Here is a 15,710-nt window from a genome sequence, read left to right on the forward strand (position 1 = left end):
GGATGAAGCCGATGGAGATTTATCTCTCAAACAAGCTGATAACTCTAGTAATGTCATCATATAGGCATGATATTTGTTTTATCGAAAATAGCTATTCATTTCGTTATGAATGTCCGAGTACGTCCAATTCGGCTTCTAATGTGTATCTGAAGAAAATGTTTATAGATCCATCATTTCTGGTGCAACGCTCTGCTTCTTTGGTTTTCTAAGGAAAATACCGAAATTACTGCATTTAAAACTCATTTGAAATTAAGAGAGAGAAAGCTATCTATGGTCGCCAAACAGCCTCAATCAGAGAGACTATGCTTCCGTCAGGAGTCTTTGTCCCAACAAATTCCAAACGGGGGTCAACCGATGCGAAAAGAGACTTCCAGTCAGATTCCGTACGTTCTAGAGAATTCCAGCCCAACATTTGAATCATATCGAGATTCCTAGCAATCTACAGTCAACGCTTGTCTTAAATCCAGGGAGTGCTGGAGGAAATTTCTTACCGCCACTGTTTCTTAGTCCATTCCGGCTGGGAGACATCGGGTAAAAGAAACTCGTAGATTATTACACGCGATCCCGCTTTCATTGCCGGGATCAAGTTTCGCAAGATTTCAGTGGCATACTTGTCTGCCCAATTGTGCAGAATATAACGGAAGAAGTAGACGTCGGCGTGCTTTACGGGCTGCGGCGTGAAGAAATCATGAGCTTGAAAGCTGACACGCTCCTGCAGATGCTGAGGCAGAATGCGTTGGCCTTCAAGGACCGTGCCCTCGAGATCCTGGACAACAAAGCGTGTATTAGAAGTTGCGCCAGCAAGAGCTTGGCTTACACCCCCTTGACCACCTCCAACATCTACAACGATGCTACCAGGCACATCCAGGGACTTCCAGTCATAACCTCGAATAAGATGAGAGATATCGTAAAAGGTTCCGCTAGTCATGAAGCGCATGGCAGCACCAAAGCGTCTTGCTCGCTCACTCGTCTTCGCAATTTCTAGATAGAATGAATCGGCGGTATTGAATTCGACGTTGAACCCCGTCTCGTTCGGTTCTGCCGAGTTCGGCCATTTGGCCTCGGCTTCGACGACCTTGGTCCCTGCTGGCGCGAGTTCTTCGACAAGGAAACCCACGGTATCTAGAGCTGCGGGATTGACTTTGAGGAGACGGGAGACCGAGGAGTGGGCAACAAATCCCGGGCGAGACTCAACAAAGACGCGATACATCATAGTATGCTGGAGGTATCGCCGGAGTCGGATCGGATCTAGCTTGGTCTTCTCGGCGAGATCTTGGATGGAGATGTCGCCTTCCAGGGGAACATAGTGCGGGACATTATGTCGGTAGATGAAGCGAATGCTCATTAGATCTGTAAACTGAGAAAGTCAGCGGTGTTTAGTGACTCGCTTGAACAGAATCTGCACACATACTGCAAACAAAACATCGTAGAGCTGGCCGATGGGACCTTGAACTAGAGCTTTTAGCTCGGTCGTTGAATCTACGAGTTTTTTTCGGACTACCTCTAAATCGCCGGATAGCGTTGGTAGATTGTGCTGGGTGAAGGACGTGGGCTCTAGTCCCTGAGATGCAGTGTACTCGTCAAGCGCACGAGCACTTTCGAGGATATTTTGAGCAATTTCTGTTAGAGTAGCCATTGTTCTGTATCACGCTGGATTTCTTCAATATCCTCTTATTCTCTCATTACGAACTCTCCTTGATTGAATTTTTGTAACTCTACCCTTTTTGTAAATCTTCACCTAATACTCCGTGAATGGACCCGCGTGCCATAGTTAGGGGAGCGGACCCGAGCGTGGGAATTGAGAAAAGAGCCGTGGCCTCTTAGGAACAACCTATCAAGAATACAAGCTTGTGTCTTTGGCCGCTTTGGGCAGACATCCGATGAGAAGCGACGTATGGAAACCGATGCCGCAAGAATGCCAACAAAGTCCAGTCAACTACTTGGTAGTGTGGATGGAAATTTTCCATTGTGCAGATATTAGTGTGCATGTGGACCACTGCCAATGAAAGGCTATTATTTCCTTGTTCTGGAATTGAATGAGACTTACTGATAATCTTAATATTTAATATGTAGACCAATTCTAGGCTAATCTATCTTTCTCAAGTACTGTAACAAGACTCCCTGAAACTCCATCCCTCAACCACCCCCAGATTGAGTACTTCGTGGCTGGATACAATTTGCCTTTCATTTGTGTATACCCAGCTCTTCCTCTCGATCGGTTTCTTTTGGTCGGCCGAGCACTTTTCCAACCGCGAGTCTTGCTTGTTTCTCCCAATCCCTGTCTCTTACAATAAACAATGAAAGGATAACTGCAAGAGCACCGCAGATAATGGTTACAATGTATGCATTGCTGAGGCTAGCAGCAACAGCCTGAGAGACTCGATATCTGTCAGTCTTGCTAAGGGACGAAAGAATATCCGAACCTAGCCCAGATAGAATTCTCTGAATACCGGACCGTGGCTCATCTGGTAAAATTTCGCTGATTTTCCGGATCGCGACGTTCAAAAACACGCTATTGGAAACGGCCAAGGTGAGTGCGGCACCACCCTGTTGCGCAAAGGCCATGAAAGCCACGGCATGTGGAATCTCCGCTATTTTCACTTGGGTTTGTGCGGTGGCAAAACATAATGTCACGAAACAACCTGCACCGAAGCCGATGAGGACCGAGTAGCCGTAGATCCGTGCATCACTGGTTGTTTCATCCGTGCAATACAGAAGCACGGCGCCTGTCAGACCGAATATGGAACCCACAAGGAACCAAGGCTGAAACCAAGGGTAACGTGCCGTAACCATGCCATTACCGACGATAGTGACTACCAGGAATATGACCAAGGGGAAACACTTGATTCCCGACTGGAGAGCGGTATCAGTCTGGACAAGCTGGAAAAACAGCGGCAGGAAATATATTGGTATGAAGGTGAGTGTTATTGCACAGATTTCCGCCGCAAATATTAGCAGGACTTGCGGGTTACGCAAGAATTGGACTGGGAAGGATCGATACTCAGTGCTGGTTCCGATGCACAAGGCTTGTTGAACACCAAAGACGACTGCCAGAACTCCAGCTACAACGAAGAGCGCGATGATTTGACCGCTATCCCAGGGATATAGGATTCCTCCAAAGTTGATTGCCATGAGACATGAGATGAGCATACCGACAATCAAGATTGTCCCTAGAAAGTCGACCTTCTTCCACCGGGAGATGATCGATCCTTTCGCGGTTTGCAATTCCGGAATCATAAGAAAATATACCGGGGCAGCGACCGCGCCAAATATCAAATTAATGTACAGCGCCCATCTCCAGCTTACATTCAGTGCGAACGCGCCGCCGATAATTGGGCCGAGTACTGTCCCTAGGCCCCATGTGAGTCCGGTCAATCCCAGATATGCAGGGCGTTCCTCGGGTGTTGTGAGGAAGCTGAGCATCATCATCACCCCTGTATACATTCCGGACCCTCCAAGACCGCAGATCGTGCGTCCCACAAGAAAGGCAGTCATGGTTGGCGCAGCACCGCACACCGCAGAGCCCAGCTCGAATAGTGCAACGCAGACGATGTAGGTCCATTTAACATCGAATAGACTATATACTTGACCCGTACATCTCACAAAGCCACGGTCAGCACATTGAAAACTTTAACCGGTATTGCAACACTTATCAGAAGAAGTTTGTGGTTGCTGCTCCGATCAGAAATGTGACAGAGATCCAAGGAAGTCTGTCGATGGCGTCGAATCTCTGAACCACAGTCGGCTGGATATCTGCCACAACTGTGTTGTCCAGGCCGTAGAAGAAGGTTGAAGACAGAATAGCCAGCACCACGAGAAACCATCGCAGACCCTGAATTGACCTGGTGGGAGTCGGTGCTGTAACATCGCCCAGTTCGGTGTCTGATGCAACTTTTTCGGACATATCTTTGAACTTTGTTTGCAAATGATATCCAACCTTGAACAGATGATGTTTAATTCTAGAACACTTGCCCTAAGGTGATTCCATTTTCACTAGTAATATTGTTATACTTCAGGACCCGCGTGGTTCGCTAAATCCCCGGGATTCGTGCGCCACCCTATTATTTGCCAGGCGCATATGCATTGTTGACAAGTACGAGGCTGGCAAGCCATTGCGCCGGTTTTAGATGGGAATTATGCCGTTACTTATCTCCGTTTCGGCCGTTATTCCGTTGCTTTCGGTCTTCTTTTATCTTTATTTTTGGTCCCTAACCTTTCGCTCATTTCTTTGTCTGTTCCACTAGGGTCATTAGGGTTATGTTTATCAGGGCTAATATACCAATCCCATGCTAGAAATAATTGAACAGCAATGTTTCTAGCTCAATGGAAGTTGAATATCCCATCTCTAGAAAAAGACTATTGAAAATAATTTATACAATGGTCGTCAAAATGTTGACAAAGGCTTGTCGGCTATTACTACTCTTGGGACTAGAAGTGCAAATATCAATCTCATTAGGAGAGAAAGTAGTCATTGTTCGCAGTCAAATAAATGCACTGTGCTATCAATTCCTTGTTTCCAAGTACTGCCTACATTTCACTTCTTGCCGTAGCTCTCCACAACCCTACGGATCATATGCTGTTCCACCGTCAGCGGATTGTCCTCCTCCGACCCATCCAGCGGAGACAACTTTGTATCACCATTTCCATCAAAAAAGAACACAATACTATATCGGTCTCCCGGCTCGCGGTTGATAACGCGGTGTACACTGCTCTTATACTCATTCTTGGTCCAAAAACTAAGCATGTCGCCAATGTTGACAACATACACGTCTGGATTCGGTGGCACGGGTTTCCATTCGCCCGTTCTGGAATCCAGGACCTCCAACCCTGGGCTCTCCTCCTGAAGAAGCAGAGTTATGGCGCCGAAATCGGTATGTGCGCTGGCACCGTATTGCGTCTTGCCGTTTTTCTCATCCTCTGGACGCGCTGGCGGGTAATGTAGCACGCGCATCGGTGCGATGGGATCATTGGCGATGAAGTTGTCAAATATCCCTGAGCCATACGGGAGCGTGCGCTCGATGAGTTTCAAGACACTGATAGATAGCTTCATCAGCGCCGCATGGTACTCTTCAGCAGGCTTGCAAAAGTCATCCTTGGGAAGCAAGGATGTATCAGGCCAGACATTGCTTCCCATGAGAAAACGTCGAGCTTGCACCCGCGGATCATCTTTCGGCAAGTCTAGCCCTGTAAAGAAGCCTTCTTTGAGGTCAGGTAGGACGCCATCCTCGTAAGACTGTGAGGCCAGTACATCGTAGCCTCTAAGACCCTGATTTGAGTGAGCATCTAGGGCCTTTTTAGTCTCGAAGGGGAGGGAGAAGAATTTCTTTGCTCCGGTAAACACCGACTGTTGCAGATCCTTGCTAATGCCATGGCCGGTGATCTGAAAGAAACCTGTCGAGCGGCAAGCAGACCGCACGATGGGAACGATGGCTTGAGCCTCCGGGGAGTCTGGGTCTGTCAAAAAGGCTGAGATGTCCACAGTGGGGATTTCAAAGATGTCGCCGCTGTCGATTCTGGTCGTCGCCTTGCTCACTGCAGTGCCAGCGGTCGTGGTACTTTCTTCGGCGACAATGACGCTGGGGGACATGATGAGGACAGGACGATGGGGAAATAGTTACCTTAGGGTGCTTGCCCGCTGATCGAAGAACACTACTATGGTCCAGAATTGTTGATTAGATTATGGGCATTTTTGAGTCTCTCCCCAGAGAAGAACCCTGGACCCGCGTATGTTGCGTCGGTGTGCTTACACCTTACACTACATGGTATCGAGAATATATACGTCATCGGATCTGTTGGTTTTCTTTCTCCTTAGAGAAATTCGAGAGTAAGATTTCGAAAAGAGCTGCAATTGCTTTTTTCAAGAGCAATATAACACGAGTTTGAAAGTCGGTCTAATGAGCATGAAGGATTCTTGAACTGGGAGGATACACGCGGGCCCAATGACATAATCTCCACGCCAAGACCGGGTGCGTAATTTACAATGCATAATTACCGCTCAATACGTATGGTATTACGTGGAAATACTGCGTAGTATGGAATCCCTCGGATCAAGTGGAGAAAAAGTTCCTAAACGGGGCTGCCGGCGCGGGGAGTAGAGCCTCTGCGGACGATCTCTGCTCCACATCTACATACTTCTACGTAGTATCTACGAAGTAGTACTATATTCGATCAGTCTAGAATATCTAGATTGATACATGTGTGAAATATCTGCATGGCCTAAGGGCTGTTTGAGTGTGAGGTGGGAAATGTATTTGGAGAGATCGCTTTTATGCTAAGTCCTACTCCTTCGGTCGGATATAATCCTAAAACCGAGCAGGGATTAGAGCTATCCCATGGATCTTGGAAGCTCACTTAGAAACCCCGCCATCACGGGGCCCGCGTCTTGTCAACAGGTGCTTAGCAGACTTGATTTAAGTACGATCAAGAGCTCGTGCAATTCGTGAGTAGCAATTAACTTATGCTACAATCTACACCTCGCAGCATTGGCAAATAGAACACTCTCACGAACCGATACCCAGCCCAGCAGTTATGACGCGAACTCTTCTCACCGGCGGAAGCGGCTTTATTGCCTCTCATATTCTCGATGTGCTACTCAAACGTGGCCATTCTGTCGTGACGACTGTTCGCTCACAGGAAAAGGCAGAGCAAATCAAGACGTCGCATCCGACCGTCTCAAAGGAAAACCTGGACTTTGTGATTGTGCCCGATGTTTCCGCGCCTGATGGTAGCTACTTTTTATTTTTATTTTTTTCATTTCAATGGTCAACGGGGACTAACTTCTTTAGCCTTCGACAAGGCCGTCGTTTCTGATCCACCTTTTGAGGCTGTGATTCATACAGCCAGCCCGTTTCATTTCCGTATCCAGGATGTCAAGAAGGAACTCATTGATCCAGGTTCGTGCACAAGGTCTATGCTGAAGACCTCATGCTTATGATATTGCTGTTAGCTATCGATGGCACTGTTGGCATCCTCAAGGCCGTCAAGAACAACGCTCCGGCAGTCAAGCGAGTGGTGGTTACCTCTTCCGGTGCTGCAGTCATGGACTTTACCCAGCCCAAGACATATACTTACACAGAGGTAACAACTTTAATGAGATCTGAAAAACTGATATCTTCCCATGCTGACCCTGATCAAGGCGGATTGGAACAATATGACGTGGGAAGAGGCTGTTTCTAACCCCCTTAATGCCTACCGCGCAAGCAAGGCTTTCTCTGTATGCTCACAAGTTTTCATCCCCTACATTCGATAACCGCTGACCACGCCTTAAATAGGAGAAAGCTGCGTGGGATTTTGTGGAGAAGGAGAAGCCCAATTTTGCCCTCACAAGTGTAAGTAAGACAAAAATACCATCAAATATGGCCTGAACATCTAACACAAATGACCTTTTAGATGAACCCACCCATGGTCTACGGTCCTATAATCCATCATATCAACGATCTCAACGGACTCAACACTTCCAACGAGCGCATCCGTGACATTGCCTTCGGTAAAGCAAAGGATGGCTTGCCATTCACCGGAGTATTCGTGTGGGTAGATGTCCGCGATCTGGCATTGGCCCACGCTCTGGCTATCGAGAAACCCGAGGCAGCGGGTCAGCGATTCTTGATTTCTCCCGGCCAGTATACCAATAAAGATATTGCGGAAGTTATCAGCGAGGAATTTCCCGAGCTTCGAGATGGGTTGCCTACAGGAGACGCTTTGAAGGGGGGTGATTTCCCGCCTGGAGGATGGTACAACTGGGACACTACCAAGTCCAAAGAGGTTTTGGGCGTGACATATCGGCCTTTCAAGGAGTGTATTGTCGACACGGTGAATAGTCTTAAGCCGTTTGTCAAGTAAATATGAAGACAGAAAAAGCAGATCAAATACAAGATGAAGCTTGCTAGAAATCACACAAGAATTAGTCATTAGCTATGAAATTTGACGATCATTCGACAGTCAAAGCGGGAAAATTACTGTTAGTGAAGCTCAATAAATGGCTTCCGCAATTGCTACACTAACTAAACAATTTCGATTTCCTTTACATTTATATAGGTATCTTGCGATGTATTGGAAATTGCGCATCGTAAGATCAGGCTTCCCAACAGCTATCTCGGGGTGCCATGATGTTGGTCCTGACGGAAGAAAATAATCACAAAAACGAGGACATCCATGCCACTTTCATTTTGTTTAAAATATTTAGTTGCCTGCATTTTGACACTTGTCAAAGGTCGGTCACCAAATGCGCGCTCCACACGGGACCCGCGTACGTCGTCCACGCCAGCCCACTGGAAATAAGCCAGACGCGCAATGGTAATAGAGAATCTTAGAATCAGAGTTTTACTTATGTAGCATGAGCAGAGATATAGACAAAATCAATTGACTAGCCTCAATCATTACATGGATTGAATTAGACAACTTACTACACTTTCCCGTCCATATTTACTAGTGCAAGATCAAAATCCATAAGATGGCCATGAATAGGCTTGAGACAGGCTTCACATGGCCAACAATTAGCCTTCGTGAAAACGAGGGCGACGCGAGATCACTCCCAGAGTTAATCGACTTCCACGCTAGAGAGAACCCAGGTCATCGATTCTGCATCCAGGCACAGAAAGATGGAGATGCACCGCTACTAGACATTACATATACACAACTGAAGCATGCTATCTTACGATGCCAAAGCTGGCTCTGTGAAAATGTGGCGGAGATCCAGATGCAGAATGGCATAAAGGACCGGCCTGTTGGCCTGTTCATGGACAGCGACCTGACACTTGTTTTATACCTTTTTGCATTAATGGGTCTAGGGATCCCTACCGTCTTGCTCTCGACCCGACTCAGTGCGGAAGCCGTGAAACATTTAATGCAAAACACGCGGACAAGCGCGATCCTTGTCTCTGCACGGTTGAATGGCACGGCCGATGAGGCACTGTCGTCATGGGATACGAATGATTCCATTCCGCCGTCAAAGTACTTTCCCGCTGCCTACGAGCAGTTTTTGACAGAAGAAGTATCACCATCACCTAAGACTGTGAGCTCACAGAACAATGTCAGTCGTGAAAATTACTATGTCTCGGAATCGGACTGTAACGTGCTCATACTGCACTCTAGTGGGACTACAGGTCTGCCGAAACCAATCTATACCTCTCATCGGCATTATCTCAGCTTTGCTCTTTGCCATGAGTTCAAGAACAAGGAAGAAATGTTGTCACCAGTCCTATCGACATCTCCGCTATTCCACGTAAGCAGTTCCCGTAATTCTATATCAATAATGATGAGGAAATGACTGACTAGTCCCCGCGCACAGGGATTTGGACTGCTACCACCATGCCTGTCATTGGGCGTGGGAAAACCGTTCTGCCTTCCAGAAGCAGGCACCATTTTCACCGGTCCATCAACAACACAGCTCTTGCGAAGTAGCGGCGCAAAATCACTACTTACTGTGCCATCGATCCTGGAGGAAATCGCTCTCCTACCAGATAATGAGGGAATCAATGCTCTGAAAGAGCTTCACTTCGTTGTTTTCGGAGGCGGATTGCCCAAAGAGACCATATGTGACAAATTAACAGCTGCAGGGGTGAAGCTCCTCAATCATTATGGCGCTACCGAAACAGGGCCTTTGGCTCCTCTATACGTGCCGCAAACGAAGTATGACTGGCATTATTTCAAACTGCGTACTGACATCCAGGACGCGCTGCAGGTTCGTCTTGAAGCCATCGGCGATGAGGCAGATCAATGGAAACTGAGTCTACGGCCAGTAGGCTGGAATGAACGGTTTCCAATCCAAGATATCCTTGTTCCTCGTCCTTCACCAGACTCTGACAATGAGTATACAGTGTTGGGCCGAAGTGATGATCTTATCCGCTTGGCCACAGGCGAGAAAGTCCGTCCCACAATCCTCGAATCCATGCTGGCTCAAAACGAGGCCGTCAAAGCCGCGGTAGCTTTCGGGGACAGCCAATTTGAAATCGGAGTGTTGATCGAGCCGACGTTTACAATCTCGTCTGTCGAAGAGGAGAATAAATTAAAATCCTCTCTCTGGCCAATCATTCAGCAGGCTGGAGAGAAGATGGACTCCCACGCTCGCATTTCGTCTCCTGAGGCAATTGCCGTGGTACAAGCAGGCAGCCTCCCTCGATCTGATAAAGGCACGGTGCTGCGACGAGAGGTCAACCAGCGTTTCGAAAAGGAAATTGCGGAAGTCTACCGTAGACTTGATGCGGTTATAGACTATTCGATTCCGGCTCTCCGAATAGATTCGCTTGAGGACGACCTCCGCAAGCTGATTAGCGACAATCTAAAATGGACAAACAATAGTGAGTTGACAGATGAACGGGATTTTTTTGAGCTGGGCATGGATAGCCTCCAGGCAACCATATTGCGCAGGTTACTTATATCATCTCTACGTGACGGGCTCTCTAAGGTTTCAATCGGCCGGGATTTTGTCTACCAACATTCGTCTGTTGCTAAACTTGCCAAAGCCGTGAGAGAGGGATGCCAGGATCAGGCCATGGCATCAATAGACGGTAGTTTCCTCGAAGGGTTTATCGATACCTACTCCCTGCAGCTACCTCACGTAAATGGTGACCGCAACGCCGCAACTGTCCTCCTCACTGGCGGCACCGGTAGTCTCGGATCCCATTTCCTAGCTCACCTCGCTCAAGATCCCGCGGTACGTCGCATCGTCTGCCTTAATCGTCCATCCAAGCCAGGCCAAGACCCGTATGAGCGACAGGTAATGGCCCTTACATCAAAAGGCCTAAGTGTCACCCCGGAAGAATGGTCCAAGGTTACCGTATTTGGAACCAACACCAACTCCCCCAAACTAGGGCTGTCTGAGGATGTTTATACCTGGCTATGTGAGCGAATCACTCACATCGTCCACAACGCCTGGCCGATGAATTTCAAAATGCAAGTATCCTCGTACGAATCTCAGTTTCGCGTGATACAGAATCTTTTGCTACTCGCTAGAGAGGCGAATAGTCATCAGCTTTCTAGAAAAAGAATGCGGTTTCTCTTCATCTCATCCATATCTGTTGTTGGACGGTATGGAAAATTTACTGGAGAGACAATCGTGCCCGAGACGCCGATAGAGGACTTTCGGGCAGCGCTCGATCTCGGATACGCGCAGGCCAAATTGGTCTGCGAAAAGATCATTGAACGAGCGCGTGCCGATTTTTATGACGAGATTGAGGCTGGCTACATTCGTGTTGGGCAAATCGCCGGTGCTCAAAGGGGATTTTGGAACGCAGATGAACACTTTGCCAGCCTTGTTGCTTCGTCAGAGACGCTGGGACAACTTCCGGCAATTCGCGGAGTAAGCGCTTCAATCTCCTTTTTTCTACCTTTATATCTCATGTAATCTACCCTGCTGACTGAAAATTTACTTTGCAGACACTCTCCTGGCTTCCTGTTGATCTAGCCAGTGCCGTGCTGAAAGAAATCATTTTCAACCCAGAGCCTCTGGAGCTCGTCTATCACTTAGAGAACCCAGTGCGACAGCCATGGAACGAGGTACTCGATATTCTAGCCTCAGAGTTAGATGTGGATAAGCAGCGTCGTAAGCCTATGGCCGAGTGGTTAGAGGAAATGAGGCGGCGGCCCGTAGATGAAAGCAATCCTGCCGCCGCACTCGCAGATTTTTTTCAGGAAGACTTTGAGTGGATGTCTGGGGGGAGCATAGTTCTGTCTACAGAGACATCTAGACGGTATTCGCCTACCTTGAGGCGAGCAGGTCCGGTACAGGAAGAGACCATCCGAAGGTATCTTCAGTTTTGGAGGGGTATTGGTCTCATTCACCAACGCAAAAATCAGGTCGAACCTTCGAATCCCTCTTCTTGTTCTTGACTTTTTTGTCGTTAGAATTTTGCCGTGATCAATCTTTATTTCTACTTGCTCCTGTGAATAATTGCATTAGAAGCACAAGCCCGACTATGGAAATTTGGATATGACTGCATACATAGTATCGAGAGACACAATTTAAGCGTATCGTTTCATTTTTTCGAAACAATTTTACTAGAGGGCCAGCCGTTTCTAGATCAAAACCTCTTGAGATTCATTCTAAAGCTCTAATTTATAGCCCTGGCCTACCCGTACGCATGAACACGACTGATGGTCGATCGCGAGGCTCAAACTCCTGATCAACCCGAAAGTGAAGCTCACCACCTTCTTGCTGAAAGCCAAGCTTCTTATAAACATGCCTGCCCATACTCGACGCCTCCAAGGTAGCTTCCAATCCACCACGTCTTTTGGCCTCGTCCAATCCCCATCGCACCAATTCCGTAGCAACCCCAAGCCTCTGAAACGCAGGGTCAACGGCGCATAAATCTAGTATCATGAGAGCCGGGGAAGAGCTCGATGCAATCTCATTGGCGACCTCGACTCGGCGAGCATAGAATGAGCGTAGGAGCTGTCGCGCATATTCCTGTTCTGCCAAATTTCCGGGATACAGCGCATTCACATCCATTATTTTATCGATGTCATTTGTGGGTGTATCGCCGTATCCTTCGACCATGGATGCTTGAGCCCAGATGGCCACTCCGGCGATATCTTCCTTGCCAGGCTCATCTACACGAGACACAGTAGCTTTAAGAAATATTGTATTTGGGTACCCATTTCGATCCTTTGTAGGGGCGGACCACCGTTTGGTATTACCGGATATCGCATTTGCCCGTCCCTCGGGTGTATCCCAGCCGGGGTGAAGGGTTATCCATACATTATCCTTGGCTTGCCGGGCGAAGGCAGATGCTGCGATGTCGAAGAATCTACCAAGGTCTTCGGCAGTAGTGATAGGCTCTACTTTGATAGAAACCCTTTTCGGCTGTGTTTTTTGATTGTCCATCTCGCGATTCCCTTCTTGTAGCCCGAGTGTGGTGATTTAAGTAATTGTCTGTGACAAACAACAGCTATGATGATATGTTCGCTCACGGGATTCAAAGCAAAGAGCTATACAGTTCGTCGATGATTGTTGCAGCTATATATGTAATATAAACATTTCAGATCTATCTTGATTGCAGGTTGTACTTAAATAACTTAGTTAACTACGTGTTCAACTGCTCTTCGCTGAATAAGCACGATTCTGTGAGTCACATGCGAACGGGATTACCCGTTCTATAATGGGTCAAGTATAGCAAGGAGTGGACAAGAACTTCCCTGTCACAATTTATGTAGAATTTTGGTAATATTCTAGAAATTTAACTGCTCAAAGCCTAGTATTCCCAGGGTTTTAGATTTATCACTTCTCACTTTACCCACCCCTTGTACATTCAATTCTAAGATTTAGATAACAAAAGTAGAATGTCTTAATAGCTTAATTGATTTAGACCAACAGTGGTGAAGTAAAAACTAAATATAAAAGCTAACTAGGGAGATCAGTATAAAGGATACTTGAAATAAAAGTTTGGCAGTCTTTTCATAATGGGTCTGCTATAAAGGCCGTCGTCACCGAGAACTCAGCATGCGACGTCAATTCTCTCATTCGAAATTCATTCCGTTCAGGCAATGGAGGGGAATGACAAATGACAGCTAACTATTTGGTGCTTGGCATATAAACACTCATTTCAAATCCATTGGTAAAGGGTAGAGTCATATTTCTAAACCCATTCTCGGGATTCCGCATGTACGCTAGCAAGTCTGCATAGCCTTCGGCGCTTGATATAGTATTATCGGCGAGAACAACTGCACCATGTCGGAGGTATGGCTGAACTATCTTGAGAGTCGGAAGCGCGAGCGAAGACCAAACTTCAAGGTAAAACTCTTTAGTCTGACCCAGAAAAAGAGCCGAGAGGTAAACTTACTATCGAGAAGGAGAAAATCAACTTGAGGCAGTCCAAACTTGAGTGTCTCAAGTAAATCACCGACCCTAAGATCAATCTGCTGTTCTACAAGCTCGCCACACTGCGCCCAGTAATCTCGAGCAATTTTGGCCTTTTGCGGTTCTTTCTCGGTAGCAATGACAGTTCCAGATTTCCCGGTCACGGCTTTGGTTTGTGCCACAGCAAGGGCGAGATAGATCGTGCTGACTCCAAAGCTGGTCCCTGCTTCAATGACGTTGGTGGCCCCCATGGCATTGATGAGCTGGTACATGAATTGGCACTTGTCTTCGTCAAGAGCGATAAATTTATCTAACATGAGCTGGTCGAAAGCTTTGCTCGAGCCCTTGGGTCCGTGTTTATCTTCTAGGTCATCTAGAACTTTAGAAGAGTACACCTTGCCTTTGTCCAAGTTCGAGATAGCGGCTTCTTGCTCCAATGAGATTCGATGGAGTTTGGATAAAAGCTGCAGAATATGTTCGGGCGCGATGACGGGCGAAGGCGAACCCATGCTGGAGAAAGTGTTAAATTATAAGTGAATACTTAAGGATGGAGGAGACTTGAAGACTGGAATGAGAGCAGACAACGAATATAGGGCTGGACGACTGTTTATAACTTTCCGATTAATTAGATCTTCACGATAATTTTAGCCAATGTTTATTTGCTTTGCAGTGGGCATACACTGCCATGCACCTGCAAGTCGTGAGAAGGCGCATGGGGTCACCTGCTTATCTACCGGAGTCCTTCCCAAACTCCCCGGATTAATCATGCTAGCAGATCAGGGCTTCACGGTGTCTCCTTTAAAACGTATTCTGCCGATAATTGGACCACACAGGTGAGTGGGACACCTTCTAATCACATTTAACATAGCCATTTACAACAGACCAATGATCCTATAAGAAAGCTATATTTTGACTGGAATCATAGCTTCAACACGTCAATATCGGTGATTCAGTTAATATGAGGTAGTTTCTCAAGCGTCTAGCTAGTGATCAACACCCCAAGTAGAAAAAATATAAATTACGTAAATGATTTGTCCCTCAGAGTCACATGTGAGCTCTCTTCGTTCAAGGCTGTTTCTGCCTCGACCCCATCGATAGGAGATCCCACGTCGTCTCGGTCCACCTCGAAAGGTTTGATCTGAAACAGAAGCCAATACACGAACCCAGAGACAATTATGCTCACAAGCCAACTCGAGGAGTATAAGTAAGTGGCACCTTTCGGAATCCCAGCTTGCCCACACACCGCCGCTAGTCCGGGCATGTTTGGCAGTATCCCACAGATGAAGGCAATAAAGGCCCGCAGGTTGAATCCCGCAGTAAAATGATGCGTTCCGTGCTTCTCGTATAAGGAACGGATCCTAACACTTCGATGCCGACATATCCAGAAGTCCACGATAATCACGCCAGCGATTGCACCGAGGAATAGTGAGTAGCCACCTAGAAATGATGAAAAGGAAGCCGCACTGCACATAAAATTAGTGGCAAATCAAAGATCTAATCCGAGATGTGGAAGAAAATCTTACGAATTCTGTATGTACCATGGCATTGACAAAATGCTCAGAAAAGCACATATATAGGCCCCGCGTCTGGTGTCAATGTATTTCGGAAACCACAGTGAGATATCGTTTGAGAATGAGACACTATTTGCAGAAATGTTCGTTCCAATTGCCGCAAAGGCCCAGCACAATGCAGCGAAGAATTGAGCCGCTCTGTTATTCCAAAGGAGCGCCACCTGGAGAGGATTCCATGTTAATTCTCCGTAGATAACTTCTGAAGCACTCGAGACTGTCGCGCCCAACAGTCCACATAACGAAACAAGAAAAATCAGACCGATAGCCTGAGTCCAAAATACTTCACGGGGTCGTCGCGCGTATCGTGTGAAATCGGGCATGTCTACATAGCGTTAGACACCTTTGCC

General features: G+C 47.1%; 8 protein-coding genes across 8 annotated transcripts; 2 read left to right on the top strand and 6 right to left on the bottom strand.

The window, feature by feature from the left end:
• Positions 1–487: 487 nt before the first annotated feature.
• BHQ10_000743 (uncharacterized protein) lies at positions 488–1,636 on the bottom strand (the record flags this gene model as incomplete). Its single annotated transcript, XM_040880124.1, has 2 exons — positions 488–1,357; positions 1,412–1,636. The coding sequence occupies 2 exons, from the start codon at positions 1,634–1,636 to the stop codon at positions 488–490; spliced, it is 1,095 nt and encodes a 364-aa protein (XP_040729248.1).
• A 548-nt stretch (positions 1,637–2,184) lies between these two features.
• On the bottom strand, positions 2,185–3,495 carry BHQ10_000744 (uncharacterized protein; the record flags this gene model as incomplete). Its single annotated transcript, XM_040880135.1, has 1 exon — positions 2,185–3,495. One exon carries the CDS (start codon positions 3,493–3,495, stop codon positions 2,185–2,187), a length of 1,311 nt encoding a protein of 436 aa, XP_040729249.1.
• Positions 3,496–3,652: 157 nt separating this feature from the next.
• Positions 3,653–3,904, bottom strand: BHQ10_000745 (uncharacterized protein; the record flags this gene model as incomplete). The annotated part of the gene is made up of 1 exon (XM_040880146.1): positions 3,653–3,904. One exon carries the CDS (start codon positions 3,902–3,904, stop codon positions 3,653–3,655), a length of 252 nt encoding a protein of 83 aa, XP_040729250.1.
• Positions 3,905–4,534: 630 nt separating this feature from the next.
• On the bottom strand, positions 4,535–5,587 carry BHQ10_000746 (uncharacterized protein; the record flags this gene model as incomplete). Its single annotated transcript, XM_040880157.1, has 1 exon — positions 4,535–5,587. The coding sequence occupies one exon, from the start codon at positions 5,585–5,587 to the stop codon at positions 4,535–4,537; it is 1,053 nt and encodes a 350-aa protein (XP_040729251.1).
• Positions 5,588–6,528: 941 nt separating this feature from the next.
• BHQ10_000747 (uncharacterized protein) lies at positions 6,529–7,839 on the top strand (the record flags this gene model as incomplete). Its single annotated transcript, XM_040880168.1, has 6 exons — positions 6,529–6,724; positions 6,786–6,893; positions 6,947–7,077; positions 7,136–7,213; positions 7,272–7,328; positions 7,390–7,839. 6 exons carry the CDS (start codon positions 6,529–6,531, stop codon positions 7,837–7,839), a joined length of 1,020 nt encoding a protein of 339 aa, XP_040729252.1.
• A 610-nt stretch (positions 7,840–8,449) lies between these two features.
• BHQ10_000748 (uncharacterized protein) lies at positions 8,450–11,826 on the top strand (the record flags this gene model as incomplete). The annotated part of the gene is made up of 3 exons (XM_040880179.1): positions 8,450–9,220; positions 9,287–11,296; positions 11,374–11,826. The coding sequence occupies 3 exons, from the start codon at positions 8,450–8,452 to the stop codon at positions 11,824–11,826; spliced, it is 3,234 nt and encodes a 1,077-aa protein (XP_040729253.1).
• Positions 11,827–12,052: 226 nt separating this feature from the next.
• BHQ10_000749 (uncharacterized protein) lies at positions 12,053–12,820 on the bottom strand (the record flags this gene model as incomplete). The annotated part of the gene is made up of 1 exon (XM_040880190.1): positions 12,053–12,820. The coding sequence occupies one exon, from the start codon at positions 12,818–12,820 to the stop codon at positions 12,053–12,055; it is 768 nt and encodes a 255-aa protein (XP_040729254.1).
• Positions 12,821–13,507: 687 nt separating this feature from the next.
• BHQ10_000750 (uncharacterized protein) lies at positions 13,508–14,301 on the bottom strand (the record flags this gene model as incomplete). Its single annotated transcript, XM_040880202.1, has 2 exons — positions 13,508–13,719; positions 13,776–14,301. 2 exons carry the CDS (start codon positions 14,299–14,301, stop codon positions 13,508–13,510), a joined length of 738 nt encoding a protein of 245 aa, XP_040729255.1.
• Positions 14,302–15,710: the final 1,409 nt, after the last annotated feature.

This window comes from Talaromyces amestolkiae, assembly GCF_001896365.1.
Source record: "Talaromyces amestolkiae strain CIB chromosome Unknown scaffold1.1, whole genome shotgun sequence".
Taxonomy (NCBI): domain Eukaryota; kingdom Fungi; phylum Ascomycota; class Eurotiomycetes; order Eurotiales; family Trichocomaceae; genus Talaromyces; species Talaromyces amestolkiae.